Genomic DNA, 15,641 nt, shown 5'->3' on the forward strand with positions numbered 1-15,641 from the left:
GGTCTTCGGGGCAGGACGGAGGGGAGGAGCCAACCCGGTCAAAGTCGAGCCAATCAAAACCCAAGGCGGGGGCGGTGACAAGGGAGTCGCTTTCTATCGCTATGCTGAAGCATGAGGCGCGGGTTGCATTTCCCATCAGGCTCCGGGGCGGAGAGGACTTCACGGACTACATTTCCCGACGGGCAACCCGTCGTCTGACTTTTCCTTCATTCCCTCCTCTGATCCCTTTTCTTCCATCATCCAACCCGAGGATGAGTTGTTGGGGAGACTTCACAAGCCTTCACGCGGAGCCGTTTTCGTTGGTTCCCATTTTTATTAAATTAAAGACGTTTATGTGAGCTATTTGTACTACAAGGACCAGCATGCACTGCTGCCACAATGGAGGAGAAACCGTTCCCAGGAAGCATTGCGACACAGACAATACAGCTATAGATAAGCCCGCATCGGGTGCTTGTGCGAATACTATATAAGGGGGGGCGCTCTACATCTTTAACGTGTCTGAGGGCCAGTGGCGCAATGGATAACGCGTCTGACTACGGATCAGAAGATTCTAGGTTCGACTCCTGGCTGGCTCGGGAAAGACACTTTTTTTTCCCTCCTCACTTCCCTCTTTAATCCTCAAAATGCCACAGCAATTTCTAGCTTCAAATTCTCCTGACCTTTTAGGTTTATTTCTATACCACACCAAAAGTTCACCCTTCTTAGAAGCAGAAATCCACAACTCTGTTTCATATTCAGATTTATCCCTGGAACCCTCAAGTGTTCAGTTTTGTACACTAGCTAAATTCATTTAGAAAAAAAGTCACCTGTTCGGCTGTATAAGCAGATCAGGTAAACCCAAAGGAATATTATTATTATTTATTATTATTGTTGTTGTTGTTGTTGTTATATTTTTATTATTTTTATTATTTTTATTATTATTATTATTATTATTAAAGACAAAAACCTCATGGCACTTTAAAGACTATTATACAGTATTTTAATGAGAGCTTTCCTGGACAGGTGCAATTCTTCAGACATACTGAGTGAAACACTGCAAAATACAGAGATCACAAGTAAAATACAGTATTTAGGCAGGCTTGGAGAGTTGGTGGCGTATCGTTGTGATAATTTATGTTTTTGGTATTCAGTTCTTTCAAGGTCTGGCCGAATTCACAATCAGTTGCTGGCCTCTTGTGCAACAGAGGAACCTCAGGAGGTATAAATGTGTTTAGTTGTTTGTTTAAAGTATTTTTTACCCCATCTTTCTCCTTAAGAAGGACCCTAGGTGGCTTATATCATTGTACGACAATATTTAAAGCTAACAAGCGCGAGTATAAAAATACTAATACTGACAAATGGTAAACAGTAGCAACACTAAAAACATATTCAAACCAGTAAGGCACAACAAGTCTTTTTTAAAAGGATCTACTGAGGGCAGCGAGTCATTAAGGGAAAGCTCCTTTGAAGAGAAAGATATTTGCCCGCTTGTGCAATGACAGCAAAAATGGGGCCACTTGGGCTTCCTAAGGTAGTATTGCTAGTTATATTCATATTTTTTTAAAATTAAAGTCTATGGGTTTATGTATTAGTAAATTCAGAAAACATGTAAAACATCCAACGTTCTACATTCTAATTAAACAGTTGGCCCTTGCAAGATTGGATTTGCAAACTACTTTCAGTCATTCTGTAAAGCAAGTTTTCCACAACGTACTTGCAATATTTAGCTAAGCCCATTTTACAACAGAATCTGTCTGGTTTCTACTAATCTATCCAAAATTTAGAATACAGTGAACTAATTCTTCACCGGCACAGGTACTGTTATAACAGAACCGGCACAACAGAAGCCTGAAACGTGTTCATGGTTCAGCTGAAGAGTTGGTACTTTTTAAACACCTTGCTTTATTCAGCAGAAGCAGGATAAAGCTAAAATCCATAGAACAGGACACTGTATTATGGAGAAAGAAAAGGGGTTATGTCAGTTTCAAAACGGCTGAATTGGGGTCTCCTTGATGGTCAAGATGGAACAACCCTTCTACTGCTAAGCAAATTTCACAGAATGAAATTGAACTCGGACATTATATTTCAAACTTGATTTTGTTCTCAGATAAAAATCAAGACTGAAAAGCTATCCAGACCATCGGAACGGTCAGCACCATTTATTCACTCGGATTATTAACAGCTTTGTCCAAGCAGTGTAATTCTATTATTATCTATGGTTAGGGATAGGAAGTTTTAAGAAGGCAGAAATGGGCTCCAAGAACAATCCCAGAGACTTCTAGATGTTGTGGGGGGCAGGAAGGAAAAGCATACAATCGGACATATTACACTAGCAGATAACAGAAGGCAGAAACCCAAGTCCCCATCCAGTAAGAAGAAAGTAACAAGGACACACTTAACAATCCCTTTTCTCCCCAGACTTTATTGTATTAAAAAAACAAATGAAAACAAACAGGTCAATATTCAACCAGTTAATAACTGAGTCCAGGAGATGACCGCACTCCCCAGCTGTCTCAGTCTTTGCTAAACTCCGTCAGCACCCACCGCCTGTTCTCAATGACAGCTTGCAGCCGGGCGTACTCTTTCACCAGTTCCTCGAACTCAGGGCCGAGCACTTCATAGTTGGAAAGGATCTTCTGGGAAGTGGCCAGGTCTTGCTCTTCTTGGCTTAGCGTTGCCTGAAGGCTGTCCCTAAGGGAAGAATGAACAAACATCCAGACTACAGGACAAAAAGCTTAGCATTTCCCGCACACTGTCGCTACAGAAGCAAACATGTTTTCCAACTTGCCGCTGCTGCCTATCTATCCCAAACCATTTACTTGACAGAATGTCTAAAGGGCAAAGAATCCACTTCATTCTTTTCCGCCCAACACATATGCTTTGAATGCACAAATTCTTGAATTATATAATTATTCAGGCACTGGAAAAACAACTACCGTATTTTCCTGTGTACACAACACCCCGTGTATAAGACGCCCCTCACTTTTCTAATCCAAAATTAAGAAATCTAAGTGGGGCTTAGCAAGTGCAGGGGCAAAGGGATCAAAGCGCTGCAGGATCGCTTTGATCCCTGCTTTCCCCTCCACTTGCTTTTATTCTCTTCTCAGCTTACTTCCGTGTATAAGATGACCCTCAATTTTTAGCCTAAAGATTTTGGACAAAAGTATAGTCTTATACACAGAAAATACGCTATTTCCTTTCTTCCTGCTGACGTGTCATAATCTCTCTAGCTAGCTCCTATGATTTCCATAGATACAGGCTATCACAGTAACCGTTCTGTACAAAATCCAAGCTTTAAGAAAAAACAGGGGGTGACAGTGGGGCTGCGAAGGAACCACAAACTATTATGGGTTAGACCTGATGTATTTCTTGGGTTCCATAAGGACTTTGAGTTTCTCTTGATCTTGAACCTGCAGTTACCTCACTCGCTCTAGCCATAATATGAATCACCGGAAAACGGTATGGAAGCTGACTCTATGCAAAGCACCTCAGAGGTTTTATTTAAGAAAACAAGTTTCCTGCCAAGAAAATGTCATTGCTACTAATTGCCCTCCAGCTGCTGCATGTACTCACACCTGTTACAACAGGAGGCCCCGTGGGAGCCTTCTCTCTCTGTACAGGTCTGTCACCATACACAGAGACTGCTCCCTGCCACCGCATTAAAAACAAAAGCTTACCTCATCTTACGGTGCACGTCCACTTTCTCAGGCGTGTATGTTTCTAAAAGGATGCTCAGTTCCTCAAGCCTAGGAGAGAACGAGAGTTATTTGGAGAAAATCTGCTAGCAGACCTCAGATTCCCGTCCACCTCAAACATACAGCTTCAGGTCTGTCCTGCCTTTAACTCACAGATTTACTCCGTACCAAAATCTAAAACTCCAGAAGGCTCAAATCAAATGTTTTCGCATTTAAACTGGATTCTAATTCTCATCATGAACCATCTGGGTTTTCCCAACCTTAGATTAGGAACACTCACTAGTTATGTGTGCGTGTGGAGAGAGAGGCGAATACTTTATTTTCATCTTTAACTGGGCAATTTTGGAGGGTGAAATCTTCACCCCAGCACCTGCTCCAGAACATGTCATGCCAAGAAAGGGAGGGGGGGGAGAAAGGTGACCATACATCTACTTTTGGTTTTGATTTTTTAGGTTGGGGAGAGCTATGATCTTTTCCAAAAAAAAGGGATGTGGTAGGGTTGCCGGTTAAACTGCAGAAGCCTCTGGGCTGCAGCGTCAGAAGACCAGCAGTCGTAAGATCAAATCCACGCGACGGAGCGAGCTCCCATCGCTTGTCCCAGCTCCTGCCAACCTAGCCATTCGAAAGCATGTAAATGCAAGTAGATAAATAGGGACCACCTTGGTGGGAAGGTAAACAGTGTTCCGTGTCTAGTCACACTGGCCACGCGACCACGGAAACTGTCTTCGGACAAACGCTGGCTCTATGGCTTGGAAACGGGGATGAGCATCGCCCCCTAGAGTCGAACACGACTGGACAAAAATTGTCAAGGGGAACCTTTACCTTTACCTATGATCTTCTCCAAAGCAAAGAAAACCATTCCTGGAGGCTTCAGGAGATAGTCCTGCAATTCTATTTGGACCACAGATCACACTTGGCTGAACCTGATCTACGGAACCAAGATCCACCCATGATCTGCACCCATTAAGTTCAATCTCTGCCTGCCATGGGATGCAAAGGGGGGGGAACAGAACACCTCACCGTATCTTGAGAAACATGGCACTGCACTTCATCTCCAAGTACTGGGTGTTGAGACTGTCCAGTTGAGATTGGCTACCAAGGCGACACTCGCGAGCCAAGCGTTTTAGGATGGCTAAGCAGCGTAACAGGACCTGCAGCATGTGGAGAAGTGGTAGGGGAAACAAAAGAGCGGAAAAAGGAATGCTGCTTGGCCCTACGTATCCACAGGTCCAGAGAATCATAGAATCAAAGACTTGGAAGGGGCCTGTAAGGCCATCGAGTCCAACCCCCTGTTCGAGGCAGGAATCCAAATCAAAGCAGACCAGACAGAAGGTTGCACGATTTTCTCTTGAAGGCCTCCAGCGTTGGAGGGCACACCACGTCCCAAGGACCTTGGTTCTGTCGTCGTACTGCTCTAACAGTTAATAAGTTTTTTTCTGACATTCAGCCTAAATGTGGTTTGGCTAGAGCCCATTATTACATATCCTGCACTCTGGGATGACTGAGAACAAATCCTCTGTAGGACTGCCTTTCATGTATTTGAAAAGGGCTATTCCTACCTCCCCTCCGTCTTCTTTTCTCAAGGCTAAACCAGTGCTGAATAGGGGGGACTAGGACTTCATGGGATTGGGAGACTCATTATAATGTGATTGTGAAGAGAAATGTAAATGTGCAGACAGGGCTCAGGACAAGCTGTAAAGCTGGGCATGGCTTTAGAAACGATGCTTCAGAGTGACTGACAGGAGGACTTACCATGGGACATCAGTAAAGAGATATTCAGCTACGTAGGCCTCGAAACATTGAGAGCATTCAAAATGTTAAACTAAGAACTCATTTCTGCTCGTATTCCAAAATCAGTGGAAGAGATATAGCACTGCCTTAAATTGCTACTGTATTCCCATATTCTCAATAGGCATGAATTTCCTCCACATCATGAACACGAATACATCGACTTACTATACACCCCCAGACACACACTAACGCCTTTGTCTTCTATCTTTTTAAAAATTAGTTGAACCTTTGAAGCCAAAGTGAATACACACAGATTTAATTAGATACAAATTCCAGATGGAGTTTAGAGTTCGTTAGCAAAGCGGATGCGTAGCCTTACCACACTGTCATAAGCCACTGTCAAATTCTTTTCTGCCAAACGTAAAAGGCAACAATGTACAGTGGGGTCTCGACTTACGAACGGCTCGGCATACGAACGTTTCGACTTACGAACTGCTCTCATAGGAATATATGGACTCGACTTACGAACTTAGATTCGAGTTACGAACTCTTTTTTTCCCTTTTTTTAAAGCTAAGTCATCTTAGGTTAAAAGGAAAAAAGAAAAAATATCCCCCTCTAGTGGCAGAAGGCGGAATAGCAGCTTCCCATTAGTTTCTATGGACGAAAAGAGCAGATACGGATTAAATGGTTTTCAATGCATTCCTATGGGAAATGCAGATTCGACTTAAGAACTTTTCGACCTGAGAACTGCCTTCCAATACGGATTAAGTTCGTAAGTCGAGACCCCACTGTATAGGAAATGGTCATTACTTATAAAACCCTATACAGCTTGGGTCCGGGCTATCTGAAGGATCGTATCTCCCTACTGGCGATTAAGATCAGCAGAGGAGGCTCTCCTCTCGGTCCCATGGCCAGCGCAAGCACAGCGAATGGGGACACAGGAGAGGGCCTTCTCTGTGGCAGCTCCCAGGCTATGGAACGCTCTACCTTGGGAGATCAGGATGGCCCCTTCCCTTTCGTCTTTCCGCCAATAGCTGAAGACCCACTTTTCACGAGCTTTTCACTATCACGACTGAGTCCCTGAATACACTTTTTTAAATTTATCTATTGGTTCTCTATTTGTTATTCGGTTGGTTGTGTACCACCCAGAATAGTGCATCGCACGAACGGGGCGGTCTATAAACGTAGTGAAATAAAATAAAATAAACAACTCTCTTAGCAAAAAGAGCACATATTTTCACCAAACAATCCACCTCTTACCTGGGGATACGCCACTTTCTGCTGTTCCAGCAGCCCCACCAGCTCCTCGTGACGATCCTGGGCCTCCTGCAAACGCTGCTTCTCTTCGACCAGATTCCCTGCCAGGGTCCCAAACATGGCTGCGCGCGCCGTCTCCCCGGCACCATCTGCAAAAGGAGAGGATGGGGAGCAGGAAACATCCACCTCCCGCCTAAGGGGCTTCTGTCACTGCAACCTTTACCTGCTCTCGGATGTCACGGCCCTTCCTCCACCCAACCCCTCAAAGCCAAAAAGCGCACCCTACCGCTCTCAGGACGGTAGTAGCTGAGCACGGCCAAACATTTGGACTTCAGACGCTTCTCCAATTCCGCAGGGAGGTGCTTTCGCATTTGCTCCAGCTCCTGGGGTGAAATACAGAACCAGGAGGCCAAATTGGCAACATGCAAATAAATAAATAAATAAATAAATAAATAAATAAATAAATAAATAAATAAATAAATAAATAAATGGGCAGTAGTGACTATGATTACAGTCAGTCCAAACACCACTAGTAATGGGGCAGGAAGAGAGAGAAAAGATGGGGATTAAAGATTAAAGTTTCCCTCTCTCATACATAAAACAGAACAAACTGTCCCATTCCATGAGAAAAAAATCTAGAATTCACAGCCAGGCAATCCCTTTATGGCAAACAAACAAACACGTAAAAAATTGTGAGCCAGCTTTTATGATTTCCAGATTTCAAGTTACACCTGGGAATCTTGGAACAAACCATTAACGCCTCATTCCCTCATTCCGGAACATATACTGTACATTCTTGTCGTTATCTGAATTTGTCTCCAGCCTCAATAAAACACATAGGTGTTTTGGTAGCGAAAGAATCAGTATAAAGGGAAACATCATCATGATCATGTACCATCAAGGTTTTCCAAGTAGAAGACACTCAGAAGGGGTTTACTTCTCAGAATGAGAGCCTTGGGAATGTGCAGATTGCTCAAGGCCAAATAGGCTGGCTCTACTCACAAGAGGCCCAGTGGGGGAATCAAACTCCCAACTTCAGGCTCTGCAGCCAGATCCCTAAACCACTGAGCTATCCAGCCAACTCAAAGGGAAACACAGCCACGTTTATATTAAACAAGGCTGCAGAGGACTTTCGGAAAGTACACTTGGTTTAAAAAATGATGTTAATACACCCCAAACCAGGTGGTGTTCGGTATTTGAAGGTAAGGAAATTCTAAACAATGAACAACCTACCAATTCCCTAGAGTAGATGATTCTTCTTCCTGTGGAAGAATATTGCCCTACCTACTCAATTTAGCAACTAAAAATGGGTTGTAGAGGGAAGTGCCACATGGAAACAACTTTGATCTTGCAAGGAAAGCGTATTCCATTCACATTCCCTGATCCCCTCATAGTATTAAGATTTCCAGGTTCTCTGAAAGAGAGCATGGCAGTAGAGATTTGTGTATCCTCAGGCAAGATGTATTATGTATTTGCCCCGCTTTAAGAGGGAAATCCACATCATGCACACAGTAGTACCTCGCTAGACAACGACCCTGCTGTACGACGAATCTGCAGGACGGTGACTTTTTGCGATTGCTATAGTGATTCGCAAAACAGTCGTTCCTATGGGGAAATTCCGCTGGACATCGATTAGGTCTGTGCTTCGCGAACCGTTTGTTCGCAAGACGACGATTTTTCCGGCTCCGCAAAATGGCTGCCCTGTGTTTTCCGGACCCATGCTTCGCAGGGCAGCCATTTTAACAGCTGATCGGTGCTCGGAAAATGGCTTCCCGTATGGGCGGTCTTCGCTAGACGACGAGGTAATTTCCCCATTGGAACGCATTAAACGAGTTTCAATGTATTCCAATGGGGAAAGGCTTTTCGCATGACGATGATTTGACTTGACAGTGATTTTCCCGGAACGGATTAACGTCGTCATGCGGGGCACCACTGTATTAGAATATCTGAAAGAGCAAGAAATGCTCCCCCACTCATGCCGAAAAGTTTAGAATGCAGCGCATTCTGAAGCAAAAGGATTTTGTCTCTAAATTCTGTCCTCTCTCATTTCGTTTCTTGCAAAATGGTACGGCAGCCTTACTTGGTTGGGAGGAAGGAGCTCCGCCATGTGAGAGGATCGTAAACCCAAGAGAGAGGACTGGGTGCCCTGCAACGAGCGGTCGAGATCCAGGATTCGTTTCAACTCGGCTACCAAAAGCTGCTGCTCCAGGACCTCCAAGAACTGAGGGCAGAAGCAAGAAAGATCCGGGAATGAGACAAAATTTTCACCTTGAGCGCCTCAATATCCACACCACACAGGGAAACTGGTTTGATCTTTCCCAGTGATTCCTTCTGGTCTGTGAAAAGGAAGCCTTCTCTAATAGGGCAGGGTGGGTAAGCCCATTGATTTTTATCCACTCAATGGATTCTCCATCCTTCATGTACCATCTCTGTTTTGAACTTAAGTTCTCAAAAGCCACAGGCAACAACTTTCAGACCTTTTAGGAGCTGAGGTCCAAAACAGGAAGAGGAGTCGAGTTTTGAGAACCACTAATGACATCCTGCAACCCCACACTTCACAACTTCCAAGCTACCCCACACTCATTTTCCAGAGTTCCTTTATCACCTCAGGTTTCTTTCTCCCTCATCAAGAACCCACTTATTGTTCTTAGGTCTTGTAAAAAGTTCCTCACCATCCTGCTTCAATGCACTCACCCTCTTCCTACGGCATTTATATTAAATCTTTCAGTCCGTCTCTCTCAAAGTCCCTGCACCCATGCAAATTCGGACAAAGCACCCTTGGTCACCCCTCCGCCTCCCAAAAGTCACTCCGTTTCTCCTCCTCACTTTTCTGTCCTGTGGAACAGGACCGGCTGCCAGGTCTCTCAGCGCCTCCTGAAGAAGCCGTGACAAAGCCTCCCATTTCAGCCAGTTTGCTCGGCGTAACTGTAATTCTTTTCGGGTCTAAAAAAAGAGAAAAAGAAAAAAAGAACAACACAGCTGTAGGGTTATCTATCAGATAGATTAAATACATTAAAATACACTGCTGTTGAAACAGCCTGCTACTATTTATATTAGGCAGTAGAGGGGAAGCATTTTGCAACCTAGATTGCAATATCTTTATCCTGCACTACTTATTCTATTTTAGCAAGCGATAGGTAAAAGGAAAACGGATAGTAGCGCGCTGAGCCATTAAGAACCTTGCTGTTTGTCTTTTATCTCATCTCTGCAGCCATAAGACCTGATAATATGCTTCCCAGCACCCTAAAGATATATATAATAACAATAATGAAAGCTTGAATTCTCAAGACGGGGCTTTTTATGTCCAACAATATTGCATCCACACGGGCACAGTTTACTCATGAAAGTGTGGCACGCTCGGGATAACAGCTTATGTCTCACCTCCTCCATTTGCTGCGCCAAGTTGACACTGAGTCCGCTGGAATCCATATATTTAGTCAGGCCCAGAAGGAGGTTAGCCAAGCCAGGACAAGCAGCCAAATCCTCCTCGGTCAGCGAGCAAGGGGGCAGGAGCCTTCCAGGACCTGTGGGGCACAAACAGAAGGAGGAAAGAGTGAAGTCTCGCCCTCTGGGCAACTTGGTTTTTACTCTGAGTAGACCCAGGAAGCTTACCTTGCTGCAGCAGCTGGGCGCCAACAATCCCTGAAGCCGATGCCATGAGCTTTTTAATGGGGAAAGGCACCTATGAAAGAGGGGGAGAGGACGTGATTTAGCAAGAGCCGTGCTCAGGGAGAGAGACAGATACCCCAGGAAACGCAAAATCCAGACAAAACTCAAGCCATCCTGCAAAGGGAACTGGGGCGACGGCTCTGTACAAACCTCGGAAAACGACTAACTAGTAATGGCCAGCATGCCAGGGCTTACTCTTAACTGGAAGGAGAGATCCCGATTCCCACCAACCAGACAGATGCATCAAAAGACACTTGTGCGAGGTTGGAGGGATGGTTCAGAGTTCGGATCATGCCAATCTTACCAGCTAAGCTGGAAGGGTGCCCTGTGCCTATCAAGCCCCCACAGTCTGCTCGCACCCAGGTTTATGCCGTAAAATTATAGAAGCGAAACAGGACTTCACCTAGAATCCCTCTGCCTCAAAAACTCACACCATGAGAAAGACGCCTCCATGGGGGGGGGGGGCCCTCCCAACACAGCACTTAATACCAAACGGAGGAAAATCTCTTCCTTTCCATCTATTAAGCTTGTTAGAATAATTTAATTTTCCGCCTTTCTCCCAATCCAGGGACCTCAAGCGACTCCTACCAAAATGGCAAAGCCACAAAGAATAAATGATGGTATTAAAAGCTCTGTGATATTTATTGTATTTATTTATTTGAATGCCTCGCATGCCACCTTCCTCCCCCATAGGGCGCACCCCACCCCCCGTGATGCCAATTACACGGGCTGCCTTAAAAGCATGTGGAAAGAACTTCTTTTAAGTTTTCTTAAGACATTTGTGATAATAGATGTCAAAATCACAGGAGGGCCTGGCCTGCTCTGGTCCATGGGGTCACGAAGAGTCAGACAAGACTTAACAACAAAAATGTCAAAATCAAGCCGCGTTTCTTTGATGGCAAGCCAAGGAATTGGGCTTCTCTGTTGCCCCCCCCCACTTGCCAGCCCACCCCTCTTTTCTCTCTAGGGAGACGAGGCTGTCCCCTGTTTTTTTGCAGCCTGTAGCACCACCCAGGGGTCCTCGACCTATTTCACAGAAAGCCATGGGGTCAAGTCTTGTATTTTCAGCCTTCTGACAAGACAGAGAAGCCCATTGACAAGCCTCGAGGCAGGCGGACATTCAACAGGTGCGGTTTCCCCTCCCCAAAGACACAGGAGGCTACACCAGTTCAATTTCTGCCTGGGGTGCCACAGGCAGCAACCCAACAGGGGCAGACCAAATAAAAGGTGGGAGGGGAAAAGAGAAAGGGTGTATCTGCCCAGAAAGACACTCCACCCATTCACACCTATAGGTCCCCGCCCCGCTCGCTTCTGTGCAAAGAAGGTACTAATCTAATTCTGGAGTCGTTCCCCTTTAAGGCCCGTGACGTCACCAACCGGAGCGGCGGCGCTTTTTCCCGCCTCTTTCACCTGCGCCCCCTCCCCGCTTCCCCCTCCTCCTCCGAGTTCGATTTGCGCGCCCCCGCGGCACAAAACCCCACCGGTCGTCCGCGTCCCCGTCAAATCCCAGAAGAACCCTGGGCGACGGCGGCGGCAGAGCGGGGAGAAGATAGGCAGAAGCCCCTCCTCCTTAGAGGCGTGACCTGAGGGATAACGAACCAATGAGAAGCTGGAGAAGACAAGAAAGGCGGGTTTAGGCAAAGGAACGGGAGGAGTGACTGGAAAGGCGGGGCTCCACCCTGGCCTTGACATTCTGATTGGTTAATGATTTTCATTCTTAAACCCTTGCTCATCTGTGGTTCCTCTGTTCTAGGACTGCCCAACCTTGGGTCCCCGGATGTTCTTAGACTACAACTCCCAGAAGCCTTCACCAGCCAGGATTTCTGGGAATTGTAGTCCAAGACATTGGGAACCACTGCTCTGTGAACCTTTGGGGTTTGGACTCCCAACTTCCAGCAGGATGGCTGGTGATAGAATGATGGAAGTTGCACCAACCAAGAAGTTAATCTGGAAGGCCACAGGTTCCCATTGTTTCCATAGTTGAGCCTCCATGTGTTTTTTCTTTTCTCATCATCATCAACCCCTGCCACCCCCTTGTTCAGAAAACCAACCAGGAAATCTCTTCTTAGGAGGCACCAGAGCAGGGGAGGGTTCCAAGGCAATGCTGGGCTTTCTTGGTGGTGGCACCTTAATTTTGGAACTCTTCTATCAGAAGGTCTGAAGAAGTGGATTTGTGCACGAAAGCTCACCTTAACATAGAGAGCAGTTACCCTTTAAGGTGCTACCATGCTTTTGTCTTCTTTATTTTTATCAGACATCAGCTTGGCCACCCCATTTGTGACTTTCATCCCTTTGGGTGTAGACAGAAACAGAGGCAATACTTGTCTTTGAGTATGGATTGTTTTGTATTGCCCTTCATATAAAGGGACGTGGTGGCGCTGCGAGTTAAACCGCAGAAGCTTCTGTGCTGTAAGGTGAGAAGACCAAGCAGCCGTAAGATTGAATCCACGCAACGGAGTGAGCGCCCGTCGCTTGTCCCAGCTCCTGCCAACCTAACTGTTTGAAAGCATGTAAATGTGAGTCGATAAATAGGGACCACCTCGGTGGGAAGGTCACGGCGTTCCGTGTCTAGTCGCGCTGGCCACGTGACCACGGAAACTGTCTTTGGACAAAACGCTCGCTCTAGGGCTTGGAAATGGAGATGAGCAGCGCGCCCTAGAGTCGGACACAACCGGACTAAATGTCAAGGGCAACCTTTACCTCATACTGTATATTCTAGCAGATATGAAGAAGTTGCCCTTTTAGAAATGTATGGTTTTGGAAAGGTGTAAACTTATTTTTAAACGTGATTTTAGTACATTGTTAGCCTCCCTGGGTAATGATGAGGAAGGGGAAGGAGCAAGACAAATCAAGGAAAAGGAATAAATAAAGCTGCACACACACACACACACCCCCCAGCATGGATGCACCAGTATTTTGCGAGAGAGAAATAGCTAACATATAGTGTAATTCCTTGCATCTTGAGGTTCTTGGGAGAGCAGAGGATGGGATGAACCCCTGAAACAAAATAAAGGGTGTTTCTGTGATACAGCTTTAATAGTTAAATGGAAGAATTTCAGCTAGTACATTTTATCACGTCTCCCTGCTGTGGAAGGTTGTAGTGAAGTGGGGAAAATGAGATACCTCTGTCAGAATTTTTTGTTCCACAAAACGGCAGAAGACAGAACACTTTGCACCTTGGAGTAGGATGTTTTGAAACCATCATAAACTCTCGTTTTCCTGTACTTCAGAAGCCAAGCAAGCATAGACGTTGCTGGCCTTGGAACCCCCAGATTGAGATTCACAGTTTTTCTTTGGCACAGACCCATGATGAGGAGGTGAGCAAAATCATTGCTTATTAGGCTCATCTTACCTTATTTGCAAAAAAAAGAGGATGTGCTATATTAGCATACCCACATCAAACTGCTTAAGGAGTGAAGGGAGAGAATTGCTTTAAGCTGTTTAAACTTGTTTTGTCAACAACCTCGAGCTTTTGCCTGCTAGGAAAATGTTTCTGTGCTTCTGAAGTGAAATACCTACCTCGGAGAATTTGTTAACTTACAAGCTGTTAATAAAATCTGGTTGCATACAGCTGCAATACTATACACACATTGCTTGCTTCTGAGTAGACATGTACAGAATTACCCTTTAAATTTAAAAAAGAGGTAACTCCGCTCTTTTGTCCTCATAAATACGCTTTGCAAAATCAGTCCAAATGACCATGTATTGACTTTGTGGTTAATTTTCCAGACTATAAGGATGCAGCTTGTGAGGGCCCAGAACTATCTGGACCCTCACAAGCTACATTCCTTCTAGTCTGACGTCAGCGGCTTAGATTTAAAGGTGAGCTGCCACGACCTATGTAAACTCCATTTAGGAATAATATCAATAGCTTTCAGCTATTAGGTCTATGCCCCATGAATATCAATTCCTATTTATTTGAGAAATAATGATCCCAAGAAGAGGCAACCGAAAAACAATGAAGAGCCAATCAAAACCCAGCAATCAACCCAGTCTGCTTCCTTATCCTTTCAAACTGGGAGCATCAAGAACGGAATGAAAGGACACGTATGTTTACAACATGCTGTTATACTAAGAAGATTGTCCCAACCTGTCCATGCGATGGGAAGATTCTAATCCACGACGGTGAAATCTGACCTTTTACGCCATCAAGCATGCCAGGCTGGGTGGAATCAAGAAAATCATCTGGCATCTCGTATTGAAACAGGCAGGCACACGGCTGTGAACAACTGAGAGCAGAGGGAGCATTGAGAAAGGATACACAGAGAAAATAGGGTAACACAAACTATGCCTCCTCCTTTTTCCAGATTGAGAAATAAAGCAGCAAATAACAGGTGTGTGCTCAACCAGAAAGATGATCTGATTTTTTTTTTGGTACTACTTCGAGGCACCGCCAGAGGACAGCGACGGCTCATAAAAATAAGCATTGGCCTTTATGGCTCTCATACAACAGGCCTCAGCACCTCACTGGAACCTCTTCCGGCTCCCCACACCTAAGTGCATCCTCTCAAACTGATTTCTCGTGGATTTAGCTATGTATAATTACAGAGGGACCAATGACAAGGTTGTACCAGTCCACGGCCAGTTTTAAAGGAGTGTACATTTTAGTGAATTAACTTAAGTGTTTCCTTTCCCGCTGAAAACCCAGCTCTGCTCCTGCACCAGGGAGCCTGGAGTTTGACAATCAACGCTCAGACAGGCCTTTCCAGAAATCTGCCGGAGGAAAAGTTGGGAGGAGGGAAAACACTTTAAAACCACGGACCGCTGCCTCTTATCTCTTTCTGAGTGTAAAATATTTAATATTCTTGCAAAAAAGGATGGAACCCGCAGGTTCTGGACGCCACCCCCATTGTTCTAAAGCCTAAGAAAAAGAAACAAAAAATATGTGCAGAATTCTGTACTAGCTGAAATTCTTCCATTTAACTATTCAGGAGGGGCTTCCTCATCACCCTGTCACCCACCTATTCTTCTCTCTTCTATGTCAAGTTCTAAGAGACCACCTGCATTCATAGAATCGTAGAGTTCGAAAGGGCCTATAAGGTCATTGAGTCCACCTCCCTGCTCATGGCAGGAATCCAAGTCAAAGCAGATCGGACAGACGGTGGTCCAATTTTCTCTTGAAGGCCTCTACCATTGAAGCACTTACCATCTCCTGAGGCAATGGGCTCCATTTTCATACTGCTCTAACAGTAAAGAGTTTTTTCCTGATACTCAGCCAAAGTCTGGCTTCCTGTAGCTTGAGCCCATAATTACATGTCCTGCACTCTGGGGATGATCAAGAACAGATCTTGCCCCTCCTCTGCATGACT

General features: G+C 45.2%; 1 protein-coding gene and 1 non-coding gene across 4 annotated transcripts; one reads left to right on the forward strand and one right to left on the reverse strand.

The window, feature by feature from the left end:
* The first annotated feature begins 502 nt into the window (after positions 1-502).
* On the forward strand, positions 503-575 carry TRNAR-ACG (transfer RNA arginine (anticodon ACG)). Its single transcript has one exon. It is a non-coding gene; the product is annotated as a tRNA-Arg (tRNA).
* Positions 576-2,381: 1,806 nt separating this feature from the next.
* On the reverse strand, positions 2,382-13,322 carry HAUS4 (HAUS augmin like complex subunit 4). 3 transcript variants are annotated; one of them, XM_020809767.3, is made up of 10 exons: positions 11,814-13,322; positions 10,276-10,345; positions 10,045-10,187; positions 9,490-9,606; positions 8,744-8,884; positions 6,950-7,046; positions 6,667-6,812; positions 4,695-4,825; positions 3,657-3,725; positions 2,382-2,670 (listed from the first exon to the last, which is right to left on the reverse strand). In XM_020809767.3, exons 2-10 carry the CDS (start codon positions 10,319-10,321, stop codon positions 2,493-2,495), a joined length of 1,068 nt encoding a protein of 355 aa, XP_020665426.3. In that variant the 5' UTR covers positions 10,322-10,345; positions 11,814-13,322; the 3' UTR covers positions 2,382-2,492. The 3 variants fall into 3 exon arrangements, with proteins under 3 accessions (XP_020665426.3, XP_072833133.2, XP_020665427.3); XM_072977032.2 differs by lacking the exon at positions 11,814-13,322 and adding an exon at positions 11,710-11,727; XM_020809768.3 differs by lacking the exon at positions 11,814-13,322 and adding an exon at positions 11,619-11,659.
* Positions 13,323-15,641: the final 2,319 nt, after the last annotated feature.

Source organism: Pogona vitticeps, chromosome 6 (genome assembly GCF_051106095.1).
Source record: "Pogona vitticeps strain Pit_001003342236 chromosome 6, PviZW2.1, whole genome shotgun sequence".
NCBI classification, from domain to species: Eukaryota; Metazoa; Chordata; class Lepidosauria; order Squamata; family Agamidae; genus Pogona; species Pogona vitticeps.